General features: G+C 38.6%; 1 protein-coding gene across 1 annotated transcript in view; it reads right to left on the minus strand.

Annotated features, from left to right (window-relative positions):
- Window positions 1–14,323, minus strand: part of ELP1 (elongator acetyltransferase complex subunit 1) — a 52,924-nt gene that overhangs the window by 24,320 nt on the left and 14,281 nt on the right. Inside the window, exons 11-23 of the mRNA XM_010970099.3 lie at window positions 12,411–12,641; window positions 11,153–11,323; window positions 10,260–10,359; window positions 8,404–8,586; window positions 5,625–5,731; window positions 5,224–5,327; window positions 3,999–4,052; window positions 3,801–3,906; window positions 2,870–2,985; window positions 2,425–2,498; window positions 1,601–1,679; window positions 1,419–1,498; window positions 51–188 (exon numbers count right to left, since the gene is read on the minus strand). Of these exons, the coding sequence (XP_010968401.2) occupies window positions 51–188; window positions 1,419–1,498; window positions 1,601–1,679; window positions 2,425–2,498; window positions 2,870–2,985; window positions 3,801–3,906; window positions 3,999–4,052; window positions 5,224–5,327; window positions 5,625–5,731; window positions 8,404–8,586; window positions 10,260–10,359; window positions 11,153–11,323; window positions 12,411–12,641 (1,543 nt within the window). The remainder of the gene's footprint in view (window positions 1–50; window positions 189–1,418; window positions 1,499–1,600; window positions 1,680–2,424; window positions 2,499–2,869; window positions 2,986–3,800; window positions 3,907–3,998; window positions 4,053–5,223; window positions 5,328–5,624; window positions 5,732–8,403; window positions 8,587–10,259; window positions 10,360–11,152; window positions 11,324–12,410; window positions 12,642–14,323) is intronic.

Here is a 14,323-nt window from a genome sequence, read left to right on the forward strand (position 1 = left end):
CCACGTACTGCTATTAGTCACAGGATGCCAACCAGCGACAGCACACATACCTGTGAGGATTTATGTTCTCCATAGCTGCTCTCATAGTATCACAGATAAGGTCAACTTTTTTCTTCTCAGGATCACTGGACAGCTGGACAGTGCTGGTAGCTGGTGGAGGGTACATGGTCTTTGTAACATCCTCTTCTCTAAGAAGAAACGTGTATTAAAAGGTCACTAACTGAACACATGTCCCAGCTATCAAACTACTAACATATACGCAGGAGTGCTGATGAGATAATAAATAAAAATGGCTTTTGGAAAACTGTTTAATTATAAAATATTCATACAAGGTAAAAAATGGAGAAACTTACTGAGAAATGGAAACATGTCCACAAAAGACTTGTACAGTAATGTTTATGTATGTTATATTCTTACGGCCCCAAACTGAGTACAGTCCAGGTGTCCATCCACGAGAGAATGAATAAACAAACGACAGTATATTTAAACTGTGGCATACTACTGAACGATAAAAAAGAATAAACTAGTGATACAAGCAAAAACATGGATGAATCTCAAGACAACACACTGAGTGAAAGAAGTTTTATTTACACAGAAGAGTAAATACAATATAATTCCATTTATACAAAGTTCCTGAACAGGCAAAACTGATGTATGGTGAAAACTCAAGAAAGTGGTTGCCTCAAGGGTGGGGCCAGGGACTGAATGAGAAGGGATTTGGGGGAACTCTCTGAGGGGAAGGAAATGTTCTCCTATCTTGATGGGGGTTCGGGTTACATGGAAGTACACATCTGTCAAAATTCACCAAATGGCACATTTATAATCTGTGTATTTCACTATAGATAAATTTGACCTGCGGGAAAACTTTGTACACAAAGAATATATTCTAGTTAATACTATGCAAGGTACAGTACTGACAGGTAGAGGGGACTGATGTCTACAATTAGCTTGAAATTTGTCTGAAAAAAGATGAATGGTGGATGGACAGATGGTAGATAGTGATAAAGCAAATACAGAAAACATGAACCGTAGAATCCAGTACAGGATGCCTACTGGACAATTCTCTCAACTTTCCTATATGTTTGAAAATTTTCATTAAAAATACAGAAAAAAAGTCGTTGCAGAAAAAGAAACCACTTGATTTCAATTTCCTAAGAGAAATAGTTTTGTATGTACAGCTAAAATAAAGCCAAATAGTAATTCTAAAAGACATATTTTAAAGCCTTACTTTTTTAAATAGGCTGTTTTAAAAGGGAAAAGAGTAAAAACCTAGTACATGTGGCATCTAAGAGTCACAGAGATTTAAAAAAATATTGAACAGCAAGATTTTCTCCTCTAGCCATTTATCTGTCTAATTTCCTTAATCAGAAGAGAGAAAATTACAGATATGATACTCATTAATTATTCAAAATACTTACTTCAATTCTGTGAAAAACAAGTTAATATGATTTACAGAATCTATCTGCCTTATGAAGGTTTCCACATTTTCAAGAAACACCTACCCAGAAAAAAGATAAAAAAAGGATAAAACATTTTAGTTCAAATCATACTAGTTCAAGCATAAAGTAAGCTAGGGTAAGTATCAGACTTAGAACGTCACCTTAGGGTTATGATCATGAATCAGATTGAGATTAATTCTCAGTTTTCTCATGCATTCAAATGCTTCTTTAAACATAAGTCTGTGAAGAGACAGAATGGAGAGAAAGGTCATTTCACAAAAAACTAAGCTCCATGGACCCAGCATATCTTCATTATGATACAGTGACTAACTCCCAAGTGTCAAACAACTACTACTGGATTTCCACCCTGAAATCAGAGAATGAAAAAAGTCAGGTATCAGGTTCATTGATCTTCTTAAAAGTTGTGGTTTAGTTATCATGGCTGGCTGAGGACTATGTGCCCACATACACACAAAGGAAAATCCTCATGGAACTTAGGTCTACTTTCTTTTTTAACAAAACATTAAAAAAGATCTATCCAATATAGAGTTTCCCCCAAACAGATTCAAACGATGGATCATTTCCTTCATAACAGTGGCTGAGACATTTTGGGGTCACAGGTCCCTTTGTTTATGTCTGCTGAAAGCCTTGGACCTTCTGCTTGGATAAATACACAGAGACACAGACTAGTGCACAATTTGCCTGAATTCAGAGGCCATCTAAAGCCCTGTGGATCCCCTTTAGACTAGGACATCCTGTTTTATATGATGAATTTCATGATTCTTTCTGCCGGAGTGTCTATTAGATGATATTACATGGTATTAGAATCAAAGTGTGAAAAAGCAGAGCCTCTGAGAACCTGACTGAAGACATCTGTAATGAAGGTTTTTCAGACTTCAAAGTTTTAAAAATTTTAATAGGATACCTGCTGTCTTCATGTATAAGTCATAGCAATAAGCAAACCAGTCATATACATGGTACTTACTTGTCCAACCACTTCCGAATTTGAGCTAAAACCAGGGCTCGATGATAAACAACTTCTAAGTTTCCCCTTGGCATCTTAAAATAAATAAATCAAACAAATGACATTTTTAATTAAATAGAAAAAATTTAAATGCCTAGGATACACAATTTAACCTAACTCTTCTTAGAGAACTAACACAACACTGCAAAACGAGCACACACTTAGCAAAATCTCATTGTGTTCAACACTTACTTGTGACTTTCAAGAGAAACTTCCCTTTAGCCCTACCGGGCAGAGCCTGTGCTAAAACTCCTTTGCAAAAAGCGAACAGAGAACTTAGAAAGGAAAGGCATATAATAAATTATTACAAATGAAAAGAGAGCCTAAACTATGATCCGCAAGAATTCTGCTTGGTTTTTACTGCCGAATGACACATAGAAACACTGCCGAAAAAAATTGACTTTACCTGTAATATAAGCTTTGTGTCCTGGGGCACAACAGTGACAATGCGTGAGCCCCTCTCCACCTTCCGCAGAGATTCCCCATTAGAAACGTGGCTGCTGCTCAGGCCTGCCTGTAACGCTAAAGACACCACAGGCTAACCCTTAAGAATCACTGTCACAAGCTATACACTCCATTGTCTGAAGCAGAAGAAAGCAATTAACAACCAGGCTGCACTGCTCTCCCACTCAGCCTCCAGACCACCAGCATTTCTGATAAACAATCTCATCCCAGGATCGTGCCGTCTCTCAGAGCCCTCATGCATATCCACATACACAACTTCTCAACTGACATGGAAAACAGAGGAAGGAATAGGCAGCTTCTCTAGGTCTTAGCATTAACAGTACACTATGATCATGTCAGTGAAGGAGTTCCTGTTTCCAAGTTAGAAGCAAAGAAAATAAGTGGGCTTTAAAAAAAAAATAAGAAAACACACACATACAGTGGGGTAGGGGGCGTGGAATAGAAGAAAAAAAATGTAGCTGATTTCCTATAAACCATGAGATGGAGTCCTTCAGATGTACAATGGAAGGTGACCATAATGAGAAAAGGAAGATTACAAAGAAGCTAGAGCACATTGCCAGTCTGGTATCTACATGGTAACTTAAAGTAAAATATTAGTTATATAAGAAAATTTCCTGAAAATTTTTTGTTTATTTTAGGATGTGCTGCTTAAGGAAGGACCTCCTTCTCCTTGCTGACTGGTGTGGAATGATTTAACTGAGATAGTACGTTGAGATTAGGAGCTAAGTAAGTGAACTTGAAAAGTTTTCTCCAGTCAAGGACTCTATAACAAAAATCCAAAGTAGGTGACACACTTAAAAGTCATCAAGACTTCAAAGAACAAATGACAGTAGAAAAGGGACTAGTTTCTATTTTACATACTGAAAACTTACTTTTAAATGAAGCATCTCTCAGGCAAAAACAATGGCAGGTATGAGAATGGGTTGTCAACAATAAAAACTCATTATATACCGCAAATGATGTGATATTTGAAGCAACCTATAAAAGGCCAGGGAGGCAAGGGGAAGAGTTAGCTTTACTACTTGGAGCCAACACTGAAAAAGATCCAGCACCAAAACAAGCCTTGATACCTCAGTGTCATTGATGAAAAAGCGACATCTGTCAGTCAGACCAAGGATACATTCCTACAAAGAAAAAAAATTTGAAATTACAACAATTCTAACCAAACTAGTTAAACTTGAATTTCCTATTACATAGTTCAATTTCACATCTAAGTCCTTGTAATCAGGACTGAATACAGATGCCTAAGGTGTGGCTGGTCCAGTTCAAGATGGAGTATGATGCCATCTATTTCACCAGCAAGCCCTGCCATTTCTATCACCTACATATGTCTCAAATATATCACATTTCAGTCCCTCACTGCCTCCATTCCAACAGTCACTTCCACCCTCCCATCTTTCAACCTACTCTCCATTGGACAGCCAGAATAACCTTTCAAAGCATGAAACACATTGCATTACTTCCTGATTAAAATCATCAATTTCCCAACCTTTGTTATACTAGCAAATCCACTCCTTCCTGTGGCTTATCACTAAGGCTCAGCCATTACTTCCATGAGGTTTCTTAAATAAGCTGAGCTCTTGCTAAGCTCACAGTACGTACAGTTTCTCCTCCCTGGAACACTCTCCCTTTCTCAGATAGCTTTCTTTCTCTTCACAGCTCAGCACACACACCACCACCTCAGAGAGGCTTTCCCGGAACACCAAAAGGAGGTCTCCCCATCCTCACAGCTACCATCCATAATCAGCCCCAAATACCTCACTATTCTCTGCCATTACATCCTGGTCACTTCCTTTCTTCTCCTGTCAGAGGGGATAACCATACCCGTACTGATAGATTAAAAATTCTAGAAGAGCAGGAATTAGTCAGCTGTTTTGTTTTGTCCACTGTAACCTACCACCTGCCACAATTACAGGCATTCTAAATATTTGAAGAATGATAACCTACTGAATACTAGTTTCAATATTACATTTCTGTTGTCCCCAAAAAGTACTTCTAAAACTAACTTTGAATGTTTTATATAACTGTGGATAAAAGTCTGCTAATTACATTTTTCTATTTTTGAATTTATACCTCCAAGGAAAGGAATCAACTAACTACTACATGCCAGGCAATCTTTTAATCCCATTTCACAGATGGAGAAGCTGAGGCTCAGAAAATTAGATCACTTCTCATTGTTGCACTGAGATTTAGTGGAGACTCAGGTCCACCTCCAAAGCACACATTCTACCTAATGCTATCAGTTCCTGGGTCACTGCCCTAAGTGGTAAATTTTTCTGCCTTGTGTTCACTTACCTCTCCTCCAATCATGGCCAATTCAGTCTGTGTGCATGGATAAGGAAATTGAACAGGAACTCCACTAGGGTTCTTCCATGGTTCAACAGCCAGAGAGGGTGATTCTGCAGGATCGGCAGATAAGGTTTACAAGTTGCTGATTTGCTCTTTGTAAAAAAATATCCCATCAATACTTGTTAATTTAAATCACTTTCCAAACGTGTTTTGGAAATTCATTAGGGTACTCCAGTTCATTACAAGAGAAAATTTAGGTAGAATACATCTGATAATTCCACTCTATAGCTCAGGGTTTTCAGGGTAGTTATAAGACCTAATAATGTATCACTGAGAAGATACAAGTACATGTTTTTAAGAATTAAACATCTATGTAAGTCATAAACATGCCTTCCCAACATACTCACCCCAAAGGTACTTCAGTATCTGGCCACCAGCCACCTGCAATGCCACTGACTTGGTCTCGGAGCCGCAACACAGGCTGATTACGATCCCATCTACCGTCACAGATGAACTGACAAAAATAAAAAGAGGAGGGGAGAAGGTGTGAACAGAACATTTTTCTCAAAAGTAAGGACATTTCACTGATTTTGCAAAATAGAAAAAGAAACAAGCAGTTTCCCTCTCCTGCACTGCCTATTTCAATACAACATACACATAATACACACACGCACATAAGTATATATATACTAACAGAGAAACTACTGTAAGTGCAAGCCCAGAAAAAGCAATTACCTGTCATGTGACACCATTTCCACAACGTCAATAAGCTAGGTGTCTACACTGTGAAGTCATCACTCCTATTCTGGCAGCAAATTTATACAATTTATTGCAACTTATTATAATTTACTGCCTTCATTTAGACCTGTATGACTCCAATAATCATTTCTGTCTTCTTTTTTTTTTTTTTTTTAACTTTTTTTAACTTTTTTTTTTTGGTAGGTTTGTCTGTTTATTTCTATTTGGAGGAGGTACTGGGAATTGAATCCCAGACCTCATGTATGTTAAGCAGGCGCTTTACCACTTGAGATATACCCTCCCCCTGCCATTTCTGTCTTCTTAAAATACAAGCTGTACTAAATAAAGCAGTGAATCTGTAGGAAAATAAGCACACTCAATATCTCTACCACTACCACATTCATCCACGGAAACCTCAGTATTCATTAATGAGAAGAGGGAAACCTGTTACTGCCATTACATTTTTTCCTGAGTCAATGAACCAAGAGTGGACATGTCTTAAACGAAGTGGCAGAGGTATTGATAAAAGCAAATGGTGCCAATCCGAACATTTATTCAAAGAGTTTTTAACCAATCTACAAAAAACCCAAAGTGCCCCAAATTTTGTGCGGATAAATTATCCGTATAAAGTTAAGGGAACAGACTCTGGAGCTACACTGGCTGAGACAGGATCCTGGCTCTACCTGTATTATCTCAAGCAACTGACAAACTGCTCTGTGCCTCAGCCATCTCAGCTGTAAAACGGGGACATCAGCAACAGATATTTCAGAGAGGTATTACAAGAAACAAGTGAATTAATATCAGAGAAGCACTTAGATGAGTACCTTTCACAACGCACAAGCTGTAGTAAATGTAAGCTAGTAAGAGCTGTAAGCTGACTAAAGGACTTTATAGTCCTCAAAGACATTAATATTTTGTATGAACAAAATAGTCTCTTTTGAGAAATGAAAGTCAAAGCACTAGAAATGTATTTTAAATGACTTCTCGTTTCCTTTACAGCAAATGAGATGATTGCATTGATCTTTACAAGTTAATGATAAAAAATTTCAATTTTTTGGACCTAGAGATGGTCATTCTAAGTGAAGCCAGAAAAGGAAAGAAAAAGACCATATGATATCACTTATATGTGGAATCTAAAAAAAAAAAAAAAAGAAAAGAAAAAAAGGACACTATGAACTCATCTACAAAACAGAAACAGACTCACAGACATAGTAAACAATCTTATGGCTACTGGGGAAAGGGGGTGGGAAGGGATAAACTTAGAAGTTTGAGATTTGTAAATACTAGCTAATATGTATAAAAATAGATTTAAAAAAACAAGTTTCTTGTATAGCACAGGAAACTATATTCAATATCTTGCAATAACCTTCAATAAGAGTATGAAAATGAATACATGTATGTATATGCATGACTGGGACATTGTGCTGTACACCAGAAATTGACACATTGTAACTGACTGTACTTCAATTTAAAAAAAAAAGAAAAAAATTTCAAAATTGTAGTAGAAACTTGCATAATTTAGGCATTTCTAATGTAAATTGCTCAGTTTTTCAAAAGTAAACCCCTAGTTAAGTGTTCCATGTAGCTAGAACATATTCTGCATCCAGCATTCACAACAAGCTTTTTAAAATATGAAGCATTATCATTCAAAGATTAGACATTAATGACTACATTGGAATATGTTTTATGTATAAAATAAGGAAAGGTTCCTAATTTTGCAACGCTGTTCAGAATTTAAAGCTAACCAGTAGACCTTTAATTATATGTGACTCTGGAGATTAACATCAATGTTTGCCTACGGTGCCAAGTTTTGACACTGGAAACTGATGATTTCTCAGAGCTGTCCGGACAATGCTACCCACTGCACAACAGGGCTTGCTTAGAGAAAACAGCATTCTGAAGCCTGTTATGTGACAAAGATGCAGTCAGGAATCAAAATGAAACTCAGAGCGAGGGAGCAGTGAAATTTTGGCAAAGAAAAATTAAGGAGACTTTCTAGTAATAAATGCAGTCAAGTGCCAAACAGAATGTATAGAAGAAAAGGCTGGAAGAAATATTTTGAAGTCAAAATTAAATACATATTTACAGACCTTATAACTGATTTTAATAACTAACAAGGGTAATTATAGTGGCTAACTCTCACAGGCTAATAATTATTCTGTTGAAATGGAAGTACAAGCCGAATTAAAATTTTTAACACATCTTAAAAATGTTTTGCCTCATCTACTGGTATTTGCCCTATTTATCACCACTTCTTGACGAATTTTAGTCTGTATTCTGACATGACTAGAAACTAGACTTACCCCTCTTGCCAAGTGTGTCTAACAAGAAAGCTATCGCCCCTCGACCCTGCTCACTAGAAGTCCAACACGTCCTAAGCTCACGAAAGACAGAAGCTTAACTCGACCAGCTTACTGGCACGGCGGACACAGGGAAGTGCTGCAGTACCTGATGCTCAGCTGTCCTTGCTCGCTGTCCGTCTCAGAAGGGGCCGCAGTCAGATGGTGAATGACGGACTGTGGGCTGCACTGACTGTGGCTCACAGCCAGGAAGACGTCTTCCTGAACCCAGGTGAGATGGTGGAGCTTCAGTGGGTTTACTTCTTCATCTTCACTATTCTCAAACTGGATTCTGTTTTAGATATTGAAGAATATCCAAGACATGAATAAACCTTTAATATCACTGAGTTTCCTGAATGAAGGAAGAATGAACCACCTTACACACAGCCAACTCCTATCATTTGGGGGCACAAAACCTGAGGTGATGCCCCATACGAGAAAAATCAAAAGTAATGTTTGCCTGGTTTAAGAATAGGTTTTTCTATTTATTTAAGATTAAGTTTCTTATTCTCTGGGATCTTTAGATTTGAAGAGAACACTTCAGGAAACTGAATACACAAAAAAATTACCTGCCCTAGGCCTTACACTAATAAAAACTCCAGAGATTTTCCACTGTCACCACTTATCAGCATTCAAACCAGGATCCTGCAGATATTTGGGTCTTGATAAAACAGGTCCTTTCTTAAGCATCTCACATCAAAATAACTAAAGAGCTTGAAAAATGGTTTCTTCACCTCTGATGCCCTGCTTCTGTAGCATTTAAACAAGGCAGGAGGGCCCGTTTTGCCACCTCACACCGGAACTCACAATGGCTACTTCCTGTCTTTCAGCTCAAGCAGCACATCCTCAGCGTGTACTGAGGAAGCTGGCACCAGCCTGATCTTCCTCCTCAGTCCACTCTTCCTGGACTCAGTCTCTCCACTGCACTCAGCTCCATGCAGGAGCAATCCCACCTCTGCTTCTGACACTCCTCCGCCCACTACACTCAACATTCTCAACCCTTCTTCGCCAATCCTAAACCTGTCGCTTTTTCAAGGAGCAAGGCAGGTATTCACGCCCTTCATGAAATCTTTTAATTAGAGCTATCCTTCTCACAATTTTTTAAAAGCAAAACTATATTCTAAATTGCCTCACACTTTCTAGTTTGCTTTAAATCTGTCCTCACGTAAAATGGAATAATCCATGTAATGTTCTTTGAAAACTATTATTAAATAGACACCCTCCAAATCATACACTGGTTGGAAACTAATATTCATTTATTAAATATACTGCATAAATTTAAGAAAAATTTTATTTGTTAAATTCAATTATTTATTCTATTCAGTTCACTAATCCTACTACTTTAGGAGTAAGTGCTCCTAGGAGACAAAGTAGTGTAGTAATTAAGAATGTGAGCTTATCAAATAGAAGAGGATCGAATCCTGGATTCTCAGAGAAGTGGCCTTAAAATTAATAATTCGGCTCCTGGGTTATTTTACAATGCTTATAGTGTACCTGAGATGCTCAATTATACCAAATCATTATAACATCGTTTCAATTAGAAAATGCATTCTGATTTCCAACCTGGGAGCCCAAAAACACAGTGACCGAAGGTTCTGCAGTGCAAGATGAGACAAAGACCGCATTTGGTCAGCCACATGGTAGCAAGGAATGCACTGCCAACACTCTGCTTTATCATCTCCATCTTTCCTATGTGATTTTCCCTGGAGAACTAAGGGCTATTGTGGGGTATGGGTTCTAGGTCAGCTTATGACTTATGCTCCATCGCCACCCATCAGCATATATGACATTCAGATATAGAGGTAACTGGCTTCCCCAACCAGACTGAAAAGCCAGAGCCCGGAAGTTGTATCTACTTCTTGTTCCACTCAGCAACAGGATACAATAATAACAGTTGGCTGAATTAAGGACTGAATGCTGGCTGCTTCTATTCCCAGAGGTCAGAGACAATTAAGAACAACGTACTTGTATCTCTTTTCCAGATGAGGTGTTGTAAGGGAAATTTTAAATCCATTTCCACCCACAGCTCCCAGTTTCACTGTAGGGTCTACACTTGGACTATCACCTAGAAAACACAAATGTAAATACTATCATAGTAAACTATACACATTTCCCTTATACGATGGGTACGGGGTCCTGCACTTAGTGTGTTCTAGAAGGTACTCCACTTTACAAATGAAGCAATCTAGAAAATAACCACGTATCACTCTCTTTATTAAGTTAAATCTCAGCCTATCTTTTAGCCTGAGAATTCAAAACATATTTGAAAACAAGGCTACCAGTACCATGTGCCAGTATAAATTAAGACACAATCACACAACTCACAAATTTCAGATTCTTCTAGTACATCAGGAAAACAACTAGAAACAGACAGCAATGGGACTGTGAAAGGACAACTAGATTAGAAGCTAAAGCACCTAAGTTGAGGTCCTCATCCATTCTTGCTCAAGTAATTTGCAAACCCTCTGGCATTCTGTTCCCTCATCTATAAAATAGGAAAGCTCCATCTCTGACACAGCTTCTAGGAAAGCTGTGAGATCTACTGAAAATATGTGCAGAGGCAATTAAAACTTTGTAAAACATGTTAAAGATGTAATGAAATACTATGTTGTTTCTAGGGTTGAATATTCTTAAATTACTGACTCTTCAAGTTCAATAAAGCAAAAGGAATTGCTCCTACTAACCAGAGTAGGTTTGACACCCCCACCCCAAAACACCCACAAGCCAATTAAATATCACAGTAATCATTATATTAATATAAACATCAAAATTTTTGGAAACACTAGAGCTAAGGCAACACCAAACTATAATTTTCTTTTGTGTAGGAGGGAAATCTTGATAACAGTTTTCGAACATACCACATTTATAAACAGAAATCTGGTTACTGGCATCTAAGACAGCGAGGTCGTTGCTCTTTTTAGGGTGTGCACAGAACATGATTTGAGTCACGGGGTGTGGGAGCAGCAGTCGGTAGATGCACATGGGAGGTGGAACTACACTCTGCCGGAAGACTGTCACCAACACCCTGTCTGCACGTGAGAGAGAAAGAACAAGAAGGAGGATTAGACACATGGATGTTCAATTTGTAAAATAAGACATCTAGTATCCTAATAATGGTAGGAGAAAATATACAGCAATTCTTAAAAATAATTCCTGGTGTTTTTACCATGAAAAAGCTTAAACATCGTGTACGCAGGGCAGGGAAGTGTCAGGGCTCTGGACATGGCTGCCTATTGTCACCTCCAGGTCTAGAGCAGTCCCTCTCTGGGTCTGGAGGTTTCAGGTGCCAGGGACAAGGACAAGAAGGCCAAAAGGTCAAAGTTCTACCTTTAAAGCTAGGCCGGCAACCAAGCCAGATTAAACCAAAATCCTTAAGAACGTCCCTATGCATGGGTTTGGTAATAAGGCACATCTGCTTAAGTCCTCGATACAGAACATGTGACTGCAGAGTCAGCATTATGACCACTACACAAACAGACGTTAGTACACCAACTCACACTGCACTCTTACATGCAAGTTTTCCTTTATGTCATCAGCAATAAATAAGTTGTCTATTCAGGTGACTGCTTCTCTCCCCAGTTTCTTCTCCCTCACCAAACAAAAAACTCTGCCTAATTAAAAAACACGAACCCAATCCGCATACTAGGCAGATGTCTGTGACTAGAATGGAACAGACTGGAAAAGTTATATAGTTAACAAACATTATATCAAAAAACAAAGCAACACAATGGAGTGGTGGGAGGGTCAATGTACCCTAAGTCAGGGCACAAAGACAAGGCTGACACTCCGATGCCACAAGCCTACTACTGTCTTCCTCTGCACCCGGGGCCAGAAATGTCAATGTCTTCAAAGAGCAGACAAGCAAATATGCGAAGGCCATGGGTGTAGTACCACAGGGACCTGGGGCTGTGGCGGGGGGGGGGGGGGGAACGACTATGGTTCTCAGGAGAGTACATGCCCTACCTGAGGGTGTTCCCATCCAATCCGAAACAAAACAACAAATAAGTAAAAACAAACCAAACCACCAGAACAATCAATCAAATAAAAATCCCCCCTCCCCCATTTCAGTCAAACCATCCGCAGGCCCTGGGTTGCAGGCACTTCCCAGCTCCTTACTTCCATCAACAACAGCCACATTCGCCATGTCACTCGCATTATCTCCCGAGCTCCGGTCAGTCGTCCAGTGCCAGTCATAGCAGAGGTAATGCCAGCCCTGACAGACAACATGCAGCCGGTACGGGGTCACTGGGTCCCACATCAGAGACACAATCTTGCTCTTCCCACACAAGCTGAAGGGCAGGCTCTGTTTGAGATACCAGTGATAGTTTCCAACAGTCCAGAGCTGAACTGCAGGGGGAAAACGAGAGGAAGGTCATCAGAGGCAGAGGCCGGAGAACCAGACTTGACACCACTTGCTAGAGAGGGAAAGGGACACTCTCTTTCTTTTTCAAATGACCCTTTCTGCTCAGTCTCTTCATTAAAATAATAATATTAACAAGTAACTGTTAAAGTACAGTTTTTCATGAGGATAAAATGTTAAGCATCAATAAGGCCAGAAGCATACATGTTCATTTTTGCCTCTACCTTTGAACTTTATGATCGTGAGGATGGAAGGCTACCAGAACAGGACAGGGCTTTAGTAAGTTGTTTTTATCCTAACGACATAGAAGAAAATGTGGCGATTAGATTAAAAGCAGGAAAACACCCAATCCAAGAGCACTAGACGAGCATCACTATGCTGTATTAAGCTTAAGATGCGTACTCTTTTCCTCCAGGTGTTTTGCATGCTGTTACATCCAAGGGAGATTAGCATGCAATCACCTTTTCAACATCTATTAAAAGAACAAGACCTAAACCTGGAGGGTGCAGGCAACAGGGAGAAGTTGGTCAAAGAGTACAAACTTTCAGCTACAAGCTCCAGGGATCTGATGTACAGCACAGTGACAAGAGTTAACAATACTGTACTGTACACTTGAAAGTTTCTGTGAGCGTAGATCTTAAATGTTCTCACCATAATAATAACAAAAATGGTAATTATGTAAAGGATGAGTTAACCACCCTTTTTGTGATAAACATTTCACCGTATCTGCATGTATCAAATCATCACATTGCACATCCTAAATGTAAACCACGCTACATGTCAATTATATCCCAATAAAGTAGGTGGAAAAGCCCTAATCATGTCAAAGCCAAACTTTATCAAACAGACAACACGCGTAAATGGAGATTTTAATTATATTAAGGAATTTCTTTTCTTTACACATCTCCCTGCTTGCTAATTCTTACCTCAGCAATCACAGCAAATCCAACCAAGCTCTCTGACCAGGCTATTACCATACTTCTACCTAGCTCTGAGTTGTTACATTAGACCACGTGCTCATGCTCTGAGGACAATGATGTGGCTGTTCTTGTGTGACACTTTTATCCTGAGCCTATCACAGGGCCAGCCTTTGACATCTGGTTATCAATGGTTCTCAAATCTGGCTGCATGTTAAAAATCACCTGTAAGCTCTTTTTTTTTTTTTAACTAAATACCAATGTACAGTCCCCATTCTAATATACTGAATGCAACTCTAAAATGAGGTCTGGGCACTTTTTTTCTAAAGGTGCAGCCAGGATTGAGAACTATTACGTCAAAAGAATGAATGAATAAATAAGCCTCTTGATAACATTTCAATTAAAGTTCTACTGATTAAGAAGTTTGAAAGCCACTTAGAAAATAATCAAGGAAGTGAAAAGATTTATTTAAAAAATGTTCAGTGCACTGCTATTGATGATATGGAAAAATTATGAAACCTTAAATATCTAATAGCGTAAGATTTACTAAACTGTGGCACAAATGAATACACAGCGATTTAAAATAATACAGATATTATAAAGCTGCAGGTATCATACCTACATATTTAACAAAAATGGGATCACAGCTATACAGAGATGTATACATAAAAACCGGAAGGCAAAATTTTAACAGTGATTATTACTGAATGATAGAATTATGAAATAAAATTTTTTCCTCTCGTCTTTATTTT

This window comes from Camelus bactrianus, chromosome 4, assembly GCF_048773025.1.
Source record: "Camelus bactrianus isolate YW-2024 breed Bactrian camel chromosome 4, ASM4877302v1, whole genome shotgun sequence".
NCBI lineage: Eukaryota > Metazoa > Chordata > Mammalia > Artiodactyla > Camelidae > Camelus > Camelus bactrianus.